Below are 21,453 nucleotides of genomic sequence, written 5' to 3'. Positions count from 1 at the left end.
TCTCTCCCCCCCCCTCGCCCTCTCTCCCCCCCCCTCGCCCTCTCTCCCCCCCCTCGCCCTCTCTCCCCCCCTCGCCCTCTCTCCCCCCCCCCCCTCGCCCTCTCTCCCCCCCCTCGCCCTCTCTCCCCCCCCCTCGCCCCTCTCTCCCCCCCCCTCGCCCTCTCCTCCCCCCCCCTCGCCCTCTCTCCCCCCCCCCCTCGCCCTCTCTCCCCCCCCCCTCGCCCTCTCTCCCCCCCCCCTCGCCCCTCTCCCTCTCCCCCCCCCCTCGCCCCTCCTCTCCCCCCCCCTCGCCCTCTCTCCCCCCCCCCCTCGCCCTCTCTCCCCCCCCCCTCGCCCTCTCTCCCCCCCCCCCTCGCCCTCTCTCCCCCCCCCCTCGCCCTCTCTCCCCCCCCCCTCGCCCTCTCTCCCCCCCCCCTCGCCCTCTCTCCCCCCCCCCTCGCCCTCTCCCCCCCCCCCCTCTCCCCCTCCTCCCCCCCCTCGCCCTCTCTCCCCCCCCTCGCCCCCTCTCCCCCCCCTCCCCCCTCCCCCTCCCCCCCCCCTCCCCCCCCTCTCCCCCCCCCCTCCCCCCCCCTCACCCCCCTCCCCCCCTCACCCCTCCCCCCCCCTCCCCCCCTCCCCCCCTCTCCCCTCCCCCCTCTCCCACTCCCCCCTCTCTCCCTCCCCCCTCCCCTCCCCCCACCCCCCCTCCCCCTCTCCCTCCCTCCCTCCCCCCTCTCCCCCTCCCTCCCCTCCCCCTCCCCCTCCCCCCTCCCCTCCCTCTCCCCCCTCCCCCTCCCCACCCTCCCCCCACTCCCCCCTCCCCTCCCCTCTCCCCCCCCTCCCCTCTCCCCCCTCCCCACTCCCCCCTCCCCCTCCACCCCCACCCCTCCCTCTCCCCCCCCCTCTCCCTCCCCCCTCCCCACTCCCCCCCCCTCCTCCTCCCCCTCCCCCCCTCCCCCTCTCCCCCTCCCCTCACCCCCCCTCCCTCTCCCCCCCCCTCTCCCCCCTCCCCCACCCTCTCCCCACCCCTCTCTCCCCTCCCCCTCTCCCCTCCCCCCCTCCCCACTCCCCCCTCTCCCCCCCCCTCTCCCCTCACCCCTCCCCCCCCTCCTCCCCCCCCTCCCCCTCTCCCCCCCCCTCTCTCCCCCCCCTCTCTCCCCCCCCTCTCCCCCCCCTCTCTCCCCCCCTCCCCCCCTCTCCCCCCCTCTCTCCCCCCCTCTCCCCCCCCTCTCTCCCCCCCTCTCTCCCCCCCTCTCTCCCCCCCCTCTCCCCCCCCCTCTCCCCCCCTCTCACCCCCCTCTCTCCCCCCCTCTCCCCCCTCCCCCCTCTCCCCCCCTCTCTCCCCCTCTCTCCCCCCCTCTCCCCCCCTCTCCCCCCTCCCCTCTCCCCCCTCTCTCCCCCCTCTCCCCCCTCTCCCCCCTCCCCCCTCCCCTCTCCCCCCCCTCCCCCCTCTCCCCCCCCTCCCCCCCCTCCTCCCCTCCCCCTCTCCCCCCTCCCCCCTCCCCCTCTCCCCCTCCCTCTCCCCCTCCCCCTCCCCCTCCCTCCCCCCCTCTCCCCTCTCCCCCCTCTCCCCCTCTCCCCCTCTCCCCCCCTCTCCCTCACCCCCCCTCTCCCCCTCCCCTCCCCCTCTCCCCCTCCCCCTCTCCCCCTCTCCCCTCCTCCCCCTCCCTCCCTCCCCCCTCTCCCCCTCCTCCCTCCCTCCCCCTCTCCCCCCCTCCCCCTCTCCTCTCCCCTCCCTCCCCCTCTCCCCTCCCTCCCTCCCCTCTCCCCCTCTCCCCCCTCCCTCCCCTCCCCCTCTCCCCCCCCTCTCCCCCCCCCCTCCCCCCCCCTCCCCCCCCCCCCCCTCCCCCCCCCCCCCCTCCCCCCCCCTCCCCCCTCCTCCCCCCCCCCTCCCCCCCTCCCCCCTCCCCCCTCTCCCCCCCCCTCTCCCCCCCCCCTCTCCCCCCCCCCTCTCCCCCCCCTCTCCCCCCCCCTCTCCCCCCCCTCTCCCCCCCCTCTCCCCCCCCTCTCCCCCCCCTCTCCCCCCCCTCTCCCCCCCCTCTCCCCCCCCTCTCCCCCCCCCTCTCCCCCCCCTCTCCCCCCCCCCCTCTCCCCCCCCCCCTCTCCCCCCCCCCCTCTCCCCCCCCCTCTCCCCCCTCTCCCCCCCCCCCCCTCTCCCCCCCCCCTCTCCCCCCCCTCTCCCCCCCCGCCCCTCTCCCCCCCCGCCCTCTCCCCCCCCTCCTCTCCCCCCCCTCTCCCCCCCGCCCTCTCCCCCCCTCTCCCCCCTCCCCCTCCCCTCCCCCCCCTCCCTCTCCCCCCGCCCTCTCCCCCCCGCCCTCTCCCCCCCGCCCTCTCCCCCCGCCCTCTCCCCCCCGCCCTCTCCCCCCGCCCTCTCCCCCCCGCCCTCTCCCCCCCGCCCTCTCCCCCCCGCCCTCTCCCCCCCGCCCTCTCCCCCCCGCCCTCTCCCCCCCGCCCTCTCCCCCGCCCTCCCCGCCTCTCCCCCCCGCCCTCTCCCCCCCGCCCTCTCCCCCCTCCCCTCTCCCCCTCCCCCTCCCCCGCCCTCTCCCCCGCCCCTCTCCCGCCCTCTCCCCGCCTCTCCCCCTCCCCCTCTCCCCCTCCCCCTCTCCCCCGCCCTCTCCCCCGCCCCTCCCCCTCCCTCTCCCCCTCCCCCTCTCCCCCTCCCCCTCTCCCCCCTCCCCCCTCTCCCCTCCCTCCCTCCCCTCTCTCCCCCCTCCCCCTCTCTCCCCCTCCCCCTCTCTCCCCCTCCCCCTCTCTCCCCCTCCCCCTCTCTCCCCCTCCCCCTCTCTCCCCCTCCCCCTCTCCCCCCTCCCCCTCTCCCCCCTCCCCCTCTCCCCCCCCTCTCCCCCTCCCCCTCTCCCCCTCCCCCTCTCTCCCCCTCCCCCTCTCTCCCCTCCCCTCTCCCCCTCCCCCTCTCCCCCCTCCCCCTCTCCCCCTCCCCTCTCCCCCTCCCTCTCCCCCTCCCCCTCTCCCCCTCTCCCCCTCTCCCCCCTCCCCCTCTCCCCCCTCCCCTCTCCCCCTCCCCCTCCCCCCTCCCCCTCTCCCCCCTCCCCCTCTCCTCCCTCCCCCCTCTCCCCCTCTCCCCCTCCCCCTCTCCCCCTCCCCTCTCCCCCCTCCCCCTCCCCCTCCCCCTCCCCCTCTCCCTCGCCCCCTCCCCTCGCCCCCTCCCCCTCGCCCCTCCCCCTCTCTCCCCCTCCCCCTCTCCCCTCTCCCCCCTCCCCCTCTCCCCTCTCCCCCCTCCCCCTCTCCCCCCTCCCCCTCTCCCCTCTCCCCCCTCCCCCTCTCCCCCTCTCCCCCTCTCCCCCTCTCCCCCTCTCCCCCCTCCCCCTCTCCCCCCTCCCCCTCTCCCCCCTCCCCTCTCCCCCTCCCCCTCTCCCCCCCTCCCCCTCCCCTCCCCCTCCCCCTCCCCCTCGCCCCTCCCCCTCCCCCTCCCCCCTCCCCCTCGCCCCCTCCCCCCTCGCCCCCCTCCCCCTCCCCCCTCGCCCCCTCCCCCCCTCGCCCCCTCCCCCTCGCCCCCTCCCCCTCGCCCCTCCCCCTCGCCCCCTCCCCCTCGCCCCCTCCCCCTCGCCCCCCCTCCCCCTCGCCCCTCCCCCTCGCCCCCTCCCCTCGCCCCCTCCCCCCCTCGCCCCCTCCCCCTCGCCCCCTCCCCTCGCCCCCCTCCCCTCCCCTCGCCCCTCCCCTCGCCCCCCTCCCCCCTCCCCCCCTCCCCCCTCCCCCCTCCCCCCCTCCCCCCTCCCCCCTCCCCCCCTCCCCCTCCCCCCCTCCCCCTCCCCCCTCCCCCTCCCCCTCCCCCTCCCCCGCCCCCTCCCCCCGCCCCCTCCCCCTCGCCCCCTCCCCCTCGCCCCCTCCCCTCGCCCCCTCCCCTCGCCCCCTCCCCCTCGCCCCCTCCCCCTCGCCCCCTCCCCCTCGCCCCCTCCCCCTCGCCCCCTCCCCCTCGCCCCTCCCCCTCGCCCCCTCCCCCTCGCCCCCTCCCCCTCGCCCCCTCCCCTCGCCCCCTCCCCCTCGCCTCTTCCCCCCTCTCTTCCCCCCTCTCTTCCCCCCTCTCTTCCCCCCTCTCTTCCCCCTCTCTTCCCCCCTCTCTTCCCCCCTCTCTTCCCCCCTCTCTTCCCCCCTCTCTTCCCCCCTCTTCCCCCCTCTCTTCCCCCCTCTCTTCCCCCCTCTCTTCCCCCCTCTCTTCCCCCCTCTCTTCCCCCCTCTCTTCCCCCCTCTCTTCCCCCCTCTCTTCCCCCCTCTCTTCCCCCCTCTCTTCCCCCTCTCTTCCCCCCTCTCTTCCCCCCTCTCTCCCCCCTCTCTTCCCCCCTCTCTTCCCCCCTCTCTTCCCCCCTCTCTTCCCCTCTCTCTTCCCCTCTCTCTTCCCCTCTCTCTTCCCCTCTCTCTCTCTGCCACCCCCACTGTGTAAAGGCCTGCTCAGGTCTGCAAAAAAAAAACCCCGACCTGGCCTGAGTACTTCAATTTTTTCCTGCGCCTGACCCGACCATCAGTTAACTTTCATTCCATTTTTCACTTTGTTCCTGATCTGCACAAGCTTAAAATAACTAACAAAACCACCTTTCTAGTCCAAAAATTAAGTTAGCATTGGCGTCATTTAGCTGTGATAGAGCGTGTCCAGTGCAACCCAACACACGTCCTTGGTCCCGTCGGGTTTGGGTTGGATAGCAGGCCTAGACTTGTGTGTGTGACTCTCTACTGCCCCCTTCTGTGTGTGTGTGTGTGTGTCTCTCTCTCTCTCTACTGCCCCTTCTGTGTGTGTGTGTGTCTCTCTCTCTACTGCCCCTTCTGTGTGTGTGTGTGGCTCTCTCTACCGCCCCCTTCTGTGGCTCTCTCTACCGCCCCCTTCTGTGGCTCTCTCTACCGCCCCCTTCTGTGGCTCTCTGTACCGCCCCCTTCTGTGGCTCTCTGTACCGCCCCCTTCTGTGGCTCTCTGTACCGCCCCCTTCTGTGGCTCTCTCTACCGCCCCCTTCTGTGGCTCTCTCTACCGCCCCCTTCTGTGGCTCTCTCTACCGCCCCCTTCTGTGGCTCTCTCTACCGCCCCCTTCTGTGGCTCTCTCTACCGCCCCCTTCTGTGGCTCTCTCTACCGCCCCCTTCTGTGGCTCTCTCTACCGCCCCCTTCTGTGGCTCTCTCTACCGCCCCCTTCTGTGGCTCTCTCTACCGCCCCCTTCTGTGGCTCTCTCTACCCGCCCCCTTCTGTGGCTCTCTCTACCGCCCCCTTCTGTGGCTCTCTCTACCGCCCCCTTCTGTGGCTCTCTCTACCGCCCCCTTCTGTGGCTCTCTCCTCTTCACAGAATCACAGAAGAATACAGTGCAGAAGAGGCCCTTTGGCCCATCGAGTCTGCACCGATGCATTAAAGACACCTGACCTGTCTACCTAATCCCATTTGCCAGCACTTGGCCCATAGCCTTGAATGTTATGACGTGCCAAGTGCTCTTTCCCCCCCCCCCCCCCCCCCACCCTCTTCTCTGGCTCTCTCCGCTCTCCCTCCTCCCCCCCAGCCCCCTTGCCTGGCTCTCTTCTCTTTTTCTCTCTTTTCTCCCCCCCACCCCATGTTGTGTCTCTCTTTTCTCTCCCCACCCCATGTGTGTCTGTTCTCTCCCACATGCCTCCCTCTTTCCCCCAGTGTGTCTCTATTTTTCCCTCCCTGCCTCCCTTCTCTGTGTCTGTCTGACTGTCTCTCTGTCCCCTCCCTCTGTGTGTGTTGTGTGTCTCCCTCTGCTCTCTTTTTCCCTCTGCTCTCTTTTTCCTCCCCGCCCCTCAGTGTGTGTGTCTCTGTCTTTCTCCTTCGCAGGGGTCAATATTTCCCAGCAGGCACTCACTCACTGAAAACAGCAGTGGCGGCCGATTGTCAGTCATAGAAATCTTTGGCGGATTGGAAGAAATTTCTACATCTGCAGGAAGTGTACCCAGTTGCAGCTCCTCACAGACCGCATGGATTGGTTGGAGTGGCAACTGGATGCACTTAGGCGCATGCAGGTGGCAGAGAGCGTCATAGACAGGAGTTTTAGAGAAGTGGTTACACCCAAGGTGCAGGCAGATAGATGGGTGGCCGCTAGAAGGGGCAGGCAGTCAGTGCAGGAATCCCCTGTGGCTATCCCCCTCTCTAACAAGTATACCATTTTGGATACTGTTGGGGGAGATGGCCTATCAGGGGAAAAAAGCAGCAGCCAGAGCAGTGGCACCATGGCTGGCACTGTTGTTCAGCAGGGAGGGACAAAGCGCAGAAGAGCAATAGTTATAGGGGACTCTATAGTCAGGGGCACAGATAGGCGCTTCTGTGGATGTGAAAGAGACTGCAGGATGGTATGTTGCCTCCCTGGTGCCAGGGTCAAGGATGTCTCTGAACGGACAGGGGGCATTCTGAAGGGGGAGTGTGAACAGCCAGACATTGTGGTACACATTGGTACCAATGACATAGGTAGGAAGAGTGACAAGGTCCTGCAGGGGGAGTTACGTAGAAAGTTAAAAGACAGGACCTCTAGGGTTGTAATCTCGGGATTACTCCCTGTGCCACATGCCAGTGAGGCTAGAAATAGGAAGATAGTGCAGCTAAACACGTGGCTGAACAGCTGGTGTAGAAAGGAGGGTTTCAGATATCTGGACCATTGGGATCTCTTCAGGGACAGATGGGACCTGTACAAGAAGGACGGGTTGCATCTAAACTGGAGGGGCACAAATATCCTGGCTGCGAGGTTTGCTAGCGTTACTCGGGAGGGTTTAAACTAGTGTGGCAGGGGGGGTGGGGACCAGAGCAGTAGGACAGCAAGTGAAATAAATGAGGTAGAACTAGTAAATAAGGCCAGTAAGACTAAGAGGAAGAGTAGGCAGGGAGATGTTGCGGAGCACAACGGGACCGGTGGTCTGAAGTGCATTTATTTCAATGCGAGAAGTATAACGGGTAAGGCAGATGAACTTAGAGCTTGGATTAGTACTTGGAAATATGATGTTGCTATTACAGCGACTTGGTTGAGGGAAGGACAGGATTGGCAGCTAAATGTTCCAGGATTTAGAAGCTTCAGGCAGGATAGAGGGGGATGTAAAAGGGGTGGGGGAAGTTGCATTACTTGTTAAGGAGAATATCACAGCTGTACTGCGGGAGGACACCTCGGAGGGGTCATGCAGCGAGGCAATATGGGTGGAGCTCAGGAATAGGAAGGGTGCAGTCACGATGTTGGGGGTTTTCTACAGGCCGACCAACAGCCAGCGGGAGGTAGAGGAGCAGATATGTAGACAGATTTTGGAAAGATGTAAAGGTAACAGGGTTGTAGTGGTGGGTGATTTTAACTTCCCCTATATTGACTGGGACTCATTTAGTGCTAGGGGCTTAGATGGGGCAGAATTTGTAAGGAGCATCCAGGAGGGCTTCTTGAAACAATATGTAGATAGTCCAACTAGGGATGGGGCCGTACTGGACCTGGTGTTGGGGAATGAGCCCGGCCAGGTGGTCGAAGTTTCAGTAGGGGAGCATTTCGGGAACAGTGACCATAATTCCATAAGTTTTAAGGTACTTGTGGATAAGGATAAGAGTAGTCCTCGGGTGAAGGTGCTAAATTGAGGGAAGGCTAATTATAACAATATTAGGCAGGAACTGAAGAATTTAGATTGGGGGCGGCTGTTTGAGGGTAAATCAACATCTGACATGTGGGAGTCTTTCAAATGTCAGTTGATTAGAATCCAGGACCAGCATGTTCCTGTGAGGAAGAAGGATAAGTTTGGCAAGTTTCGGAAACCTTGGATAACACGGGATATTGTGAGCCTAGTCAAAAAGAAAAAGAAGCATTCGTAAGGGCTGGAAGGCTAGGAACAGACGAATCCCTTGAGGAATATAAAGACAGTAGAAAGGAACTTAAGCAAGGAGTCAGAAGGGCTAAAAGGGGTCATGAAAAGTCATTGGCAAACAGGATTAAGGAAAATCCCAAGGCTTTTTATACGTATATATAGAGCAAGAGGGTAACTAGGGAAAGGGTTGGCCCGCTCAAGGACAGAGAAGGGAATCTGTGTGTGGAGCCAAAGGAAATGGGCGAGGTACTAAATGAGTACTTTGCATCAGTATTCACCAAAGAGAAGGGCTTGGTGGATGATGAGCCTCGGGAAGGGAGTGTAGATAGTCTCAGTCATCTCATTATCAAAAAGGAGGAGGTGTTGGGTGTCTTGCAAAGCATTAAGGTAGATCAGTCCCCAGGGCCTGATGGGATCTACCCCAGAATACTAAGGGAGGCAAGGGAAGAAATTGCTGGGGCCTTGACAGAAATCTTTGCATCCCCATTGGCTACAGGTGAGGTCCCAGAGGACTGGAGAATAGCCAATGTTGTTCCTTTGTTTAAGAAGGGTAGCGTGGATAATCCAGGAAATTATAGGCCGGTGAGCCTTACGTCAGTGGTAGGGAAATTATTAGAGAGGATTCTTCGGGACAGGATTTACTCCGATTTGGAAACAAATGGACTCATTAGCGAGAGGCAGCATGGTTTTGTGAAGGGGAGGTCGTGTCTCACTAATTTGATGGAGTTTTTTGAGGAAGTGACAAAGATGATTGATGAAGGAAGGGCAGTGGATGTTATCTATATGGACTTCAGTAAAGCCTTTGACAAGGTCCCTCATGGCAGACTGGTACAAAAGGTGAAATCACACGGGATCAGAGGTGAGCTGACAAGATGGATACAGAACTGGCTCGGTCGTAGAAGACAGAGGGTAGCAGTGGAAGGGTGCTTTTCTGAATGGAGGGATGTGACTAGTGGTGTTCCGCAGGGATCAGTGCTGGGACGTTTGCTGTTTGTAGTATATATAAATGATTTGGAGGAAAATGTAGCTGGTCTGATTAGTCGGTTTGCGGATGACACAAAGGTTGGTGGAGTTGCGGATTGTGATGAGGTTTGTCAGAGGATACAGCAGGATATAGATCAGTTGGAGACTTGGGTGGAGAAATGGCAGATGGAGTTTAATCCAGACAAATGTGAGGTAATGCATTTTGGAAGGTCTAATGCAGGTGGGAGGTATACAGTAAATGGCAGAACCTTTAGGAGTATTGACAGGCAGAGAGATCTGGGCGTACAGGTCCACAGGTCACTGAAAGTGGCAACGCAGGTGGATAAGGTAGTCAAGAAGGCATACGGCATGCTTGCCTTCATCGGTAGAGTATAAAAATTGGCAAGTCATGCTGTAGCTGTACAGAACTTTAGTCGGGCCACACTTAGAATATTGCGTGCAATTTTGGTCGCCACACTACCAGAAGGATGTGGAGGCTTTGGAGAGGGTACAGAAGAGGTTTACCAGGATGTTGCCTGGTCTGGAGGGGATTAGCTATGAGGAGAGGTTGGATAAACTCGGATTGTTTTCACTGGAACGACGGAGGTGCAGGGGCGACATGATAGCTGTTTACAAAGTTATGAGCGGCATGGACAGAGTGGATAGTCAGAAGCTTTTTCCCAGGGTGGAAGAGTCAGTTACTAGGGGACATAGGTTTAAGGTGAGAGGGGCAAAGTTTAGAGGGGATGTGCAAGGCAAGCTCTTTACACAGAGGGTGGTGAGTGCCTGGAACTTGCTGCCGGGGGAGGTGGTGGAAGCAGGTATGATAATGACGTTTAAGAGGCATCTTGACAAATACATGAATAGGATGGGAATAGAGGGATACGCTCCCCGGAAGTGCAGAAGGTTTTAGTTTAGGCAGGCATCAAGATCGGCGCAGGCTTGGAGGGCCGAATGGCCTGTTCCTATGCTGTACTGTTCTTCTTTGTTCTGAAGCTGAAAGCAAACTGTCAAGGGCAAAAACTGCACAGCAAGGAGGAGGAACAGCTTTACATCCGCGGACCAGATTCTGTCCTGCGGGCCATATGTTGGACAACCCTGCTGTACCACCTCCAAGGCAAGTACATCCTTCCTTAAATATGGAAACCAAAACTCTGCACAGTACCCCAGGTGTGGTCTCACTGTACAATTTTAGCAAGACTTCCTTGTTCTAGTACTCCAATCCCCTTGCAATAAAGGCCAACATGCAATTTGCCTTCCTAATTGCTTGCTGTACCTGCACGCCACCTTTCTGGGTTCCTTGTACGAGTACACCCACGTTCCTCTGAACAGCAATGTTTACAAGTTTTGTGCCTTTTTAAAAAAAAAAAGTTCTGCTTTTCTGTTCTTAGTCCCAAAGTGAATAACCTTACACTTCACGTTATACTCCATCTGCCACCTTGTTGCTAATTCACTTAAATAAAAGCAAAATACTGCGGATGCTGGAAATCTGAAATAAAAACAAGAAATGCTGGAATCACTCAGCACTCAGTTCCGAAGAAGGGTCACTGACCCGAAACGTTAACTCTGCTTCTGTTTCCACAGATGCTGCCAGACCTGCTGAGTGATTCCAACATTTCTTGTTTTTATTGCTAATTCACTTAACCTGTCCATAACTCTTTGCAGCCTCTTTGTGTCCTCCTCACAGTTTGCATTCACAATTAACTTTGTATCTCTGATTTCTCTCTCCCTCCTTTCTTGAATAGTGGTAAATTTTCTAACTTCCAACGTGCTGGGACCATTCTGGAATCTAGAGAATTCTGGAAAATTATAACCAACGCCCTCACTATCTCTGCAGTTGCCTCTGTTAGAACCCTTGGAGTCTATTTACCCAATCAACCTTAGCCAGCTCTCCCCTCATACCAATGCAATTGGCTTTGTTTGAATTCAGAATTCTTGTTTAGGACTCGAGCATATCACTTTCAAACTTAATATGGAATTCAATTGTATTGTGATCACTTTTGCCCAGAGGATCTTTACTCTGAGAATACTAATTAAACCTGCCTCATTGCACAATACTAGATCTAAAATAGCTTTATTCCTAGTGGGTCCTGAAAAGTATTGTTCCAGGAAACTATTGCAAAAGCATTCTACAGACTCATCTTCCAGACTACCTTTGCCAGTTTGATTTGTCCAGTCTTTTAAGGTTAAATTCCCCCAAAAGTATTACATTGTATTTGTTACAAGCTCCAATTATTGCTTAATGCTCTCTCCAGCAGTATAGCTACTGTTAGGGGGCCTATAAACTACACCCACCAGTGCTTTCTGACTCATGTTATTCCTGGTCTCCACCCATACAGATTCTACTTCCTGATCTTCTGAGCTAAGATACTACTGTCCTTATGTCATCCTTTACTATGAAGGCTACTGCTCCTTTTCCACACTGCCTGACTTTTTGAAATACTTTTTGAAATTCCCAGCGTTCGTCACCTTAGAGCCATGTCTTTGTAATGGCGATTTGATCTAAACCATTTATCTCTGTTTGCGCCACTAGTTTATGTATCTTATTGTGAATGTTTCACTCATTCAGATAACGAGCTTTAGGTTTTTTAATGACTATTTTTTGCGTGGACCATGTTCGCTGATACACTATTACCATTAAACTCTCTGTCCTACTCTGCTTGTTTTTACCCAAATCTATTGCCTTGATTTTTCTCTTTAGATTTCTGAATCTCCCTTCACCTGATCCCCCGTCCCCCCCCGTTTTTTTTTTTAAAGCCCTATCCACAGCCATAGTTATAGAATTTGCCAGGGCACTGATCTCAGCCTGGTTTAAGTGGAGCCGATTCCAGGGGAATAGCTCCCTCTTTCCACACTAATGGTCTCAGTGCCTCATGAATCAAAACCCCTTCTTCCCACAGCACTCTCAATCCAGCGATTATTACCTTTTGAGATTCTGCATTTTAATTTGCACCCAACTCCTCAACATCCCTCATCAGAACAACATTCCTAGTTCTCTACTTGTGTCGTTGGTTCCTACGTGGACCATAACAACTGAATCCACCCCCGTGCATTCCAAGTTCTTCTCCAGCCACAAGGAAATGTCTTGACCCTGGCACTGGGCACGCAACGCAACCTTCAGAACTCCCAATCGCGGCTGCAGGGAACAGTATCTATACCCAGACTATACTGTCCCCTATCACTACTACATTCCTTTTCGCTTCCTCCACTTGAGAAGGAGGCACCATCCATGGCTAACTAAGAATGGTATCAAATTGAAAGAAAAAGCATACGATGCTACAAAGATTGGTGGCAGGTCAGAGACTGGGAAAATTTTAGAAACCAGCAGAGAATGACTTTTTTTTAAAAAGAGGGAGAAGTTCGTGTATGAGAGCAAACTAGCTAGCAATATAAAAATAAAAACAGACATTAAAAGATTCAAAAGTGTATAAAAAGGAAAAGAGTAGCTAAAGTAAGCATTGGTCCCTGAGAGAATGAGACTGGGGAATTAATAATGGGAAACGAGGAAATGGCAGAGACTTTGAACAAATATTTTGTATCTGTCTTCACAGTAGAAGACACAAAAAGCATCCCAAGAATAATAGAAAATCAAGAGGCAAAAGGGAGGGAGGAGCTTAAAACTAATTCTAGAGATAAAGTACCAGGAAAACTAATGGGACTAAAGGCTGAAAGTCCCCTGGACCTGATAGCCTGCATCCTCAGGTCTTTAAAAAAGTGACTGCAGAGATAGTGGATGCATTGGTTGTAATCTTCCAAAATTCCCTAGTTTCTGGAAAAGTCCCAGCAGATTGGAAAACTGCAAATTTAACACCTCTATTCAAGAAAGGAGGGGGACAGAAAACAGGAAACTATAGAACAGTTAGTCTAACACCTGTCATTGAGAAAATGCTAGAATTCATCATTAAGGAAGTAGTAGCAAGACATTTAGAAAATCATAATGCAATCAGACAGTCAACATGGTTTTATGAAAGGGAAATCGTGTTTGACGAATGTATTCGAGTTCTTTGAGGATGTACCAAGCAGGGTGGATAAAGGGGAACCAGTAGATATATTGCATTTGGATTTCCAAAAGGCAGGCATTCAATAAGGTTCCACATAAAAGACTACTACACAAGATAAGAGCTCATTGTGTGGGGGTAATACATTAGCACGATAGAGGATTGGCTAACTAACAGGAAATAGAGAGGTGGGATAAATGGGGCATTTTCAGATTAGCAAACTGTAACTAATGGAGTGCCACAGGGATCAATGCTGGGACCTCAACTATTTGAGCTATTCAATGACTTGGATGAAGGAATTGAGTGTTTTGTCGCCAAATTTGCGGGTGATACAAAGATAGGTAGGAAAGCAAATTGTGAGGAAGTCGCAAAATATCTGCAAAGAGATGTAGATAGGTTAAGAGGGTGGGCAAAAATTTGGCAGATGGAGTATATTGCAGGAAAATGTGCTGTTGTCCACTTTGGCGGGAAGAATAGAAAAACAGAATATTATTTACCTGGAGAGAGACTGCAGAATGCTGCGGTACAGAGGGATCTGGGCGTCCTTGTACATGAATCGCAAAAAGTTAGCATGCAGGTACAGCAAGTAATTAGAAAAGCAAATGGAATGTTGGCATTTATTGCAAGGGGGCTGGAGTATAAAAGTAGGGAAGTCTTGCTACAACTGTATTTAAGGAGAGATGTTAGAAGCAGTTCAGAGAAGGTTCACAAGGCTGATTCCTGAGATGAATGGTTGTGCAGTTTGGGCCTATACTCTTTGGAGTGTAGTAGAATGAGAGGTGATCTTATTGAAACATACAAGATTGTGTGGGGACTTAATAGGGTAGATACTGAGAGAATGTTCCCCTCATGGAGGAATCTAGAAGTCGGGGCACAATTTCAAAATAAGGGGTCTTCCTTTTAAGACAGATTAGAAATCTCTCCTCAGAGTCGTTAATATTTGGAATTTTCTTCCCCAGAGAGCAGTGGAGGCTGCGTCATTGAATATATTCAAAGCTGAGTTGGACAAATTTTTGATCTACAAGGGAGTCAGAACTATGGGGGGCAGGCAGGAAAGTGGAGTTGAGGCCACAATCGGATCAGCCATGATCTTATTGAATAGTAGAGCAGGCTTGAGGGGCCGAATGGCCGACTCCTATTTCTTAAGATCTTAACCTTATGGTGCAGGAAGCCATTCTTATGGTCAGTTTGCTCATCCATCCTGCAGTCCTCGTTCTCATCCACACAGGGAGAAAGTACTTTGTACCTGTTGGTCAAAGTCAAGGGCTGAGGCTTCTCCATCACTGCGTGTTGGATCCCCCTACCTGCCTCACTCTCAGTTACGCCCTCCTGTCCCTGGCCATTAACCAGTTCTAAAGTTCTACTTAACCTAAGGGGTGTGACTGCCTCCTGGAACCGTGTCCAGGTAACTCTCCCATCGCTGATGTCCCGCAGTGTCTGCAGCTTGGTGCAGATGTGGTTGTTTGGGATCGTAATTTTTACAACAGAATCTTTACTTCGTGATTACAGCATACCACCTGCCCTGTCGTGACATGTCCATCTAACCTTATTTATTTATTTGATTAGTTAGCTAGTTACTACTTTAGTAAAGTAAATTAATAATATGTCACAGTCTCCTAGCTTGCGGGCAAAAGAACACCCACCAGCTACTGGAGGTAAGAGGAAGAATAAAAAGCAGCACCTCTTTCCCCTTTGCACCAAGTTCCCGACTTTAGTACTCAATTCAATGAAGCACTCTGTTCCCTGATTTCTCTGTGGCAGCAAACACTACTTACGTAGAGAGCTTATGGCTCGCACCCAAGTTAGAACTGCTAAATCAGCTTCCTGCTACAATAATTAACACCTATTCAGGCAACCACTTTCATGGTCGATGAATGGGAAAAACTAGAGGAAAGGCCATCGACCAGAAACGTTAACTCTGTTTCTCTCTCCAAATATGCTGTCTGACCTGCTGAGTGTTTTCCAGCATTTTCTGATTTTTATTTCCGATTTCCAGCATCTGCAGTTCTTTGCTTTTTCTGTTCATTTGATTTCGATTCCAGGTTATCATCAATGACTGATACCCGCTTTTACTACCCAAAATTTCCCTGTTGCAACACTCATCTGCAATTTATTGTTTCTGGTGGCCTTGGCACTGCCTAGCACTTCAATTTAGTACTGTGGGCACACTGCATTGTTGGTGGTGCCATATTTTGGATTGTACATTAAAATCTATTTGCCCTTTCAGTTGGATAGAAAAGTTCCAATTTGGACTACTGAAAGAAGAGCAGCGGAGTTTTTCCCGGTATCCTGGCCAATCTTTATGCCTCAACTAACAGCACCAAAAACTGAATAATTGGTGATTCGTTTGTGCACAATTTGGTTGCTGCATTTGTATACCAAACCACAGTGATTAAACTTCAAAAGTAACTTGTTGGCAGCAAAGCAATTTGGGATATCCTGAAGACAAGAAAGGTGCAATGCAAAAGCAATGTTATTTACTCATTTATTTTTCACTTTTCTCTTGCTCTCCTGAAAACTTTTAATTCTTACTGGATTGAGTTCTGTAGCATCTGTAGCCCTCCTGTACCTGTTGAAGTGACTATGAAAGGCTCTACAGTGAGCGCAGGTTGAAGGAGGATTACAGCATAACTGAATCCCATCATGTGTACAGCAGAAATTGTTGGCTTGTGATCAGGAGCGGGATCAATGGATAATTTTCTTTTTAACTTTCTGAATCCAGTAACAATGGTCATTGTGGAACCAGTACATTTACTTGAATGTAATGAAAATAGAGACAGATGTCAGTGTGTTACTGGACCCAGTTGGTATGGTTCCAGCAAGCATAGAGAGAATTGGGAATAGTAATCATCCTTCAACGTGATGCACTATTTTTGAATAATCTCATGGTTATAATTATTAGCAGCCTCCTGCAAAGTGGATATGGGTGCTCTCTACATTTTGAGCATCTAATGAATTTCTGCTTATCTAGTTGAATGTATACAGTAGTTGGGTCTGAGGTTTACATTTGCCACATCCTTATGCTCAATTTTTCTGTTACCTTTTAATCTCCATTTTTGTCTCGTCAGTTTTTTTAAGGGTCATTGGGACCCCCTGCAACTGTAGACTTTATAGACTGGGGTCTTGATTTTTGAAGTAAAATTAATTCTTTGAGTACCAAATTTAACTTAAAACTTGTAATATATAAACTTTCAGTTGCCTGAGAGGTTTAAAATTCTAGTAAAGCTTTTATTAAAGGAAACAGCAGAAAATATTTTAAGTATTGTCTGAGAAACTGAATAAGCTAGTCAGTATACTGTATTCAAGATCCAGTTTTAAGTAGTTCTTTATCGTCTTCAAGTATCAGTTTCTAAAGCTAAAACATTAATATATATGGTTTATTAAAAATGGTTTAAATAAGTAAAATGTAATTTTCCAAATGGGGTAAGCAGTATCTTCTGTATGTCCCTTACTAAATGTTTCAATTAGAGGAGGGGCAACAGCCCCCTGCAGTACATAAAGCAAGACCGTGCTGCTTTTATGAATTGGTGTTTTATTTTAAATTGCCTAAATGCAATAAGTAATGCTTTTTAATATGGCGAGACATTTATAGTGAATGTAAATCTAGCCTCCATCAGTGCAGAGACTGTATTCTGGAAACATTTAATTGGGTTTAGGTCACATATCTGAGCGGACTACTGTCGCATTAGAATGCAAACGTAGTAATGACAGCTGTCTCCTCGCCATGTGGCATCTGCCATTACTTTGATGTACTGCAGGGATGGATTTTAGGGTCTTGGTTCCAAAAAAAAATTGGGAGATGCATGGTTTTCAACAACAAAACAGCATGCTTATGCTTCCAGTTGACTGTAATAACTACTCTTGCTTCAGTGTTAAACCAGGGAGAATTTGCTCATGCAATTAACACCTTGAAAACTTATTTAACTCCTGATTTTAAGGAGTTAGTGCTGCAGCATTCATTCATTCTGTCTGGAGACACAGTTGGCTGTTTCTGTGGAATTTTTAATTAATCACTTAGGATGGATTGCAGCCATTATGGCTCAGCGGCACGTTGTGTCTGTCCTTGGTTAACTTGTTACTTGGTAGTTGTGATTTTAAAGAACCCTCTCAGTATGTCACAACAATCTGGTTCTATTTTAGTTCACTTAAATGTTGATTTTTTTTTCTGGGAGGGGATGTGAATCTTTTTTCTTCTTTAGGAATGAAAGGGGAGAAAAAGTGTTGGAGTTTCTTTTTTAGGAATGAAAATATGTTTCCTAAAATTCAAGCTAAATTTTGTTGTAATCCATTCCTAGAATGTAATGCAAGTTATGAAGTGTTGTTTTTACAAAGCTAATTAAATGATGTTGCTATCACTAATTTAATTTAAAGGTATTCAACATGTATTTTGATCTGCAAATATAGTTTGTGCTGGTGAAAAGGCTGTGCATCTTGACCCTATTGTTCAGATTTTGTTTGATATGTTAACTCATAATTCTGGAATGCCACTCTTGAGTTGGAATCTTGTAATTAGCCCTAATATTATAAAAGTAATGGCTTGCTTCCTAATAGGCAATTTTCTGCCATTTATTGATGTCGACACTATGCCAATTGTAAAATTTAATGAAATGTTGTACATCTACTTAAAATAATTTAAAAATTAATTTTAGCAATTAAAATTGGTTTTATAGTAGCATACATGTCTTTGGAAAGACAAAGTCATGAAACATACCTTATTTTGGGTAAAATGTAGTAGAATGCAGCATACAAGAATGCCAGTATGGCTTGTAGGAATGGCAATTTCTGTACTAATTTATAATTGCTGAAGATTGCATACCTGATTTGTATTTTAGTAGCAGGTAAAGAACACTGGCCTGAAAATTATTTCAATTGGTTTATTGCTGCAATAGCCTGAAAAAACTGATCAATTTATGTTAGATTTTAATTAATATACTTTGCAAGTGCTTCAACTAAGAATCAATGTATTGAGATCTTTGATTGCAACAGAAACTCTCAAATTTGATGCTTGTTTAAAGCCATTGATAGCAACTAACTTAAAATTCAGCTGGTATAAACATGCCTGCTTTGAAATCCTGCTCCACTCTGGCCCCGTTTTGCATTGAGCACATATGCTGGAGCGTTATTCGATCCTGTGTGATGTGACCTGAGTTTGGGGCAAAGGTGCAGTGTAAACATTAGAGAGATTGAGTTCAGTTCATATCAATATAATCCACATATAATCTGAGCAGTAGTACAAACCAAGTAAGGGTTAACCTGATAAAAACAAAACTACAGTATTTAATGTTATGGAATTAATGCAGGACTTTTTAGGAATTGTCGCTGTTATTTAAAATATCTGTGAACAGCCGTAGAATGACTTGAACCTTGGAGGAAAACCCTCGGGTCAAAATTTTGTTTAAATGTGATTGCCACAGTCTTCTAATAGCTTTAAGAGCTGCATGATTTGTGCAGCAATACTTCAGTTCTTCAATTTTTCTCAAGTTTGAAGATTTGTGAATGCATTTACAGTACATTTTTGGACATAATTTGTGAATTGTTTAAAAGCTATATCTTGGTCTTCTTCTGCAAAGTGGTTCATCAACCTTTTGCTTCTAAATTATCTCTCTTGTCTGTTGGTCTCTCCTTAATTTAAAAAAAAATGTTATGGGTAGTAGTTCATGATTCTAACATAACTGTAGAATATTTTAGTGATTGTATCCAGGAGGCACTTTTAGAATCTTGCCCCCAATTCACATTTACTGTGTTTACCAATTTAAAAGTAATACTTTTAATTGGTTAGGAATTGCTCCTCAATTATATTGACACACTATTATTCTTGTTACATGCCCTCAACCTGGAAAGTTATTGAATTGAGTTAATTATTAATGTATTTTAGGGTGCAATCATAGACTTTCTGAAAATACTAAATTATTGTTACAATTTTTGTTTAGGAGGAAAAAGACATTTAATATAGAGGAAGAAGTGGAAGAGCCAAAACTTTGATCACATTTTGGCAATTGTTTACTGGTTTTAAGTGGCAGGTCATATTTATGCCCACTTTTCTGCTTCAGGGAACATTCATGATAACAGCAGTACAGAACCCACTGAATAACATAGTTTGCTTTGCAAATTAATGCAAATGGCTAGGCCTGTCGAGAAACCCTTTACAGGGTAGTGCGCTTTGATTATGACTGAAGTTGCCATTTGGACATGGTGAAAGGAGCATGTTTGAACCATTGATTAGGGGCAGCAGTGAAAAAGTCAGGAAGGCCCTGTTAAGCTTGCAGTGCAGCAGGCGGATGTCAGTGTAGTTTGAGCACAGTGGGAGAATGACAGGGAGGATTAGTGTCAGCAAGAGGCTTTGCGGTAGCTGTGGAGATGGTCCCTAGGGTCACTCACCTCTGTGACTGCACTCTGCACTGACGGCTTAGTGATACAAACCCCATGATGCATGGTTGTTCATTACTAGGGTCAGAGATTATTATATATAAAGTATTTATATCTTCAGGGATTAATTTTTTAACATTCAATTGATGTTTCATAATGGATTCTTTTTTTAAAAAAAAAATAAACTCAATCTGCACGATTTACCAAGATTAGGTATTTTTGTATGATATTCATTGTACCTTTGCATAGGGCTATTTTGTAAATAAAGGCATTATCTTTAGAAACAGCTTCTGTTTCTGCCATTTTTGATGGGTTTAATTCATTTTATATGACTTTTCCCTCACTGTTATTTTGGACATTATTACAGGCACCCGAGTGGACAGAAGAGGACCTTCGCCAGCTGACAAGAAGTATGGTTAAGTTCCCAGGGGGTACTCCAGGTCGATGGGAAAAGATTGCTCACGAATTGGGTCGATCAGTGGCAGATGTGAGTCACTTGGATTTGCATTGTATATTGAGTGACAAAACTGAACAAGACAGGCAGTGTAAGGGCAGCATAGATAGGGTTAGACACAGCCTGAAAAAAAACTGCAGTGGTTTTAGGACCTGGAAGTGAACCATTAACTAACCAAGCAAGAAGCAGATGTGGAGGAGTTCCAATCACTGAATGAACAGCTGTAATTGATCAGTTGTACAAAGATTCTGGTACTTGGAGGTTTGGGCTACTGTAATGTGATCACCGGAAGACAATACCACAGTACAAAACTGCAGTGAGCCCCTTTTGAGTTGTGAAAGGATATTTTTACATTGGGTTAGGAAGACCATTTTTATATTTTTAAGGCATCCAGACGGCGTACTATAATTACAGATCGATCTGCAAGATTCAACAGATGCTTTTGATTGTGAAGTTTAAAATTATTTTCTTTAAAAGCAAAGCACTGATGCTTACCATAAATTATAAATTCCATTTGTTAAGCAGAGAATACATGGAAATCTAATGGTCAGAATTATTTCTTGATATGTTACTATTTTTGAGTTTAAAAAAAAATGTTCTGCAAACTAAAGGTTCAACTTGGTGTTTTTTGTTGCGGGTATTACAACAGAGGTTAAGTTCAAATAGACAAGCAGATTTAAAAGTTGGTAAATGGAAAAATTACAGATTTTTGTACTCTTGATCGTGTCACGCATCTAGTACTGGAAACTTTGTTGCCGACTCTGAATGTGAGGATCCTCTGTTGGGACTTTCTTGGTTTTAAATAAACTTCTATTTAACTGCTATTTCTGAATATAGATTGTAAACTTTAAACAATTATAGCAGATCTTATGCAAATGTAAAAATTGCTACCAGTTCAAATTTTCCACATATGCTACATTGTAGTTTGGTAAGACAATAGCTTTTCCATAATGCTATGATCTTTGAAATTTGCAATCTGTAATTGGGAATGAGGCATCTGGATTGAGAAAAGGGAGTTTTGATCATAAAATAACCTTTTGTTGAGCAACTGCTGCACATATTCAATTTATTTTTAATTGTAATGTACTAAATTAAGCAATGTTATTAATTGCTAACATTTATTTCTAAGCAACTTTGTTCTAATTATAAAACACAAAATTTATAAAACAAATGCTTCTCCTGCATCATTATTCTCAGCAAGTTGGAGAATACTCTGTTATAAGGGAGGGACTGTTGCACTCTGTAACGTGCAATGCTCTTGCTCTTTTTTAATAATTCACTTTTAAAAGATGCTTGTATATTTTTGATTCCCTCGTCTGCTAAATTGTATGTCTTTGATTCAAGTTTCATTATTTTAAAAATAATTAGCTGTAACTATCTCTCAGACTTTTGTGTGACTGAATTGCTAGATATAAGAATTAAGTATAACTAGATAAATTATCTCCATTCTTGGTTTGGTTGCAAAAATAAAGAATGTTAGAGTATTAAACAAGCTTTATATTTTTCTAAAACATGTATTCTCTGTAGTTTCAAGGGGACACTTTTTTTCCAAATATTTTCTCCTGTCCTGAAAGCATTGAAATTTTGCTGGGATATGATTCAGTCGGCAGTGGTCACCCTAAAGTATGAAGGCATGACCACTGATAATGGGGAAATTAAATTTGGGGTGCTCAAAAGCAAGAACTAGCTGAGCGCAGGTGTCTCGGAGGGTTGTGGGGCTGGAGAAGATTAGAGATGGGGTGGTGGGGGCGAGGCCATGGAGGGATTTGAAAACAAGGATGAGAATTTTAAATTCAAGGTGTTACTTGACCAGGAGCCAGTGTAGATCAGCGAGCACAGGGGTAGCAGTGAATGAGACTTGATGTTTTGGATGATCTCAGGTTTACGGAGGGTAGAATGGGAGGCCAGCCAGGAGTGTGTTG

General features: G+C 49.8%; 1 protein-coding gene across 1 annotated transcript in view; it reads left to right on the top strand.

Annotated features, from left to right (window-relative positions):
• The window catches only part of dnajc1 (DnaJ (Hsp40) homolog, subfamily C, member 1), a 264,300-nt gene that overhangs the window by 207,001 nt on the left and 35,846 nt on the right, over positions 1–21,453 (top strand). Inside the window, exon 9 of the mRNA XM_068013710.1 lies at positions 19,445–19,564. Coding sequence (XP_067869811.1) covers positions 19,445–19,564 — 120 coding nt within the window. The remainder of the gene's footprint in view (positions 1–19,444; positions 19,565–21,453) is intronic.

Source organism: Heterodontus francisci, chromosome 2, assembly GCF_036365525.1.
Source record: "Heterodontus francisci isolate sHetFra1 chromosome 2, sHetFra1.hap1, whole genome shotgun sequence".
Taxonomy (NCBI): Eukaryota; Metazoa; Chordata; class Chondrichthyes; order Heterodontiformes; family Heterodontidae; genus Heterodontus; species Heterodontus francisci.
The sequence above is the reverse complement of the archived record's forward strand: the minus strand, read 5'-3'. Positions and strand labels throughout refer to the sequence as shown.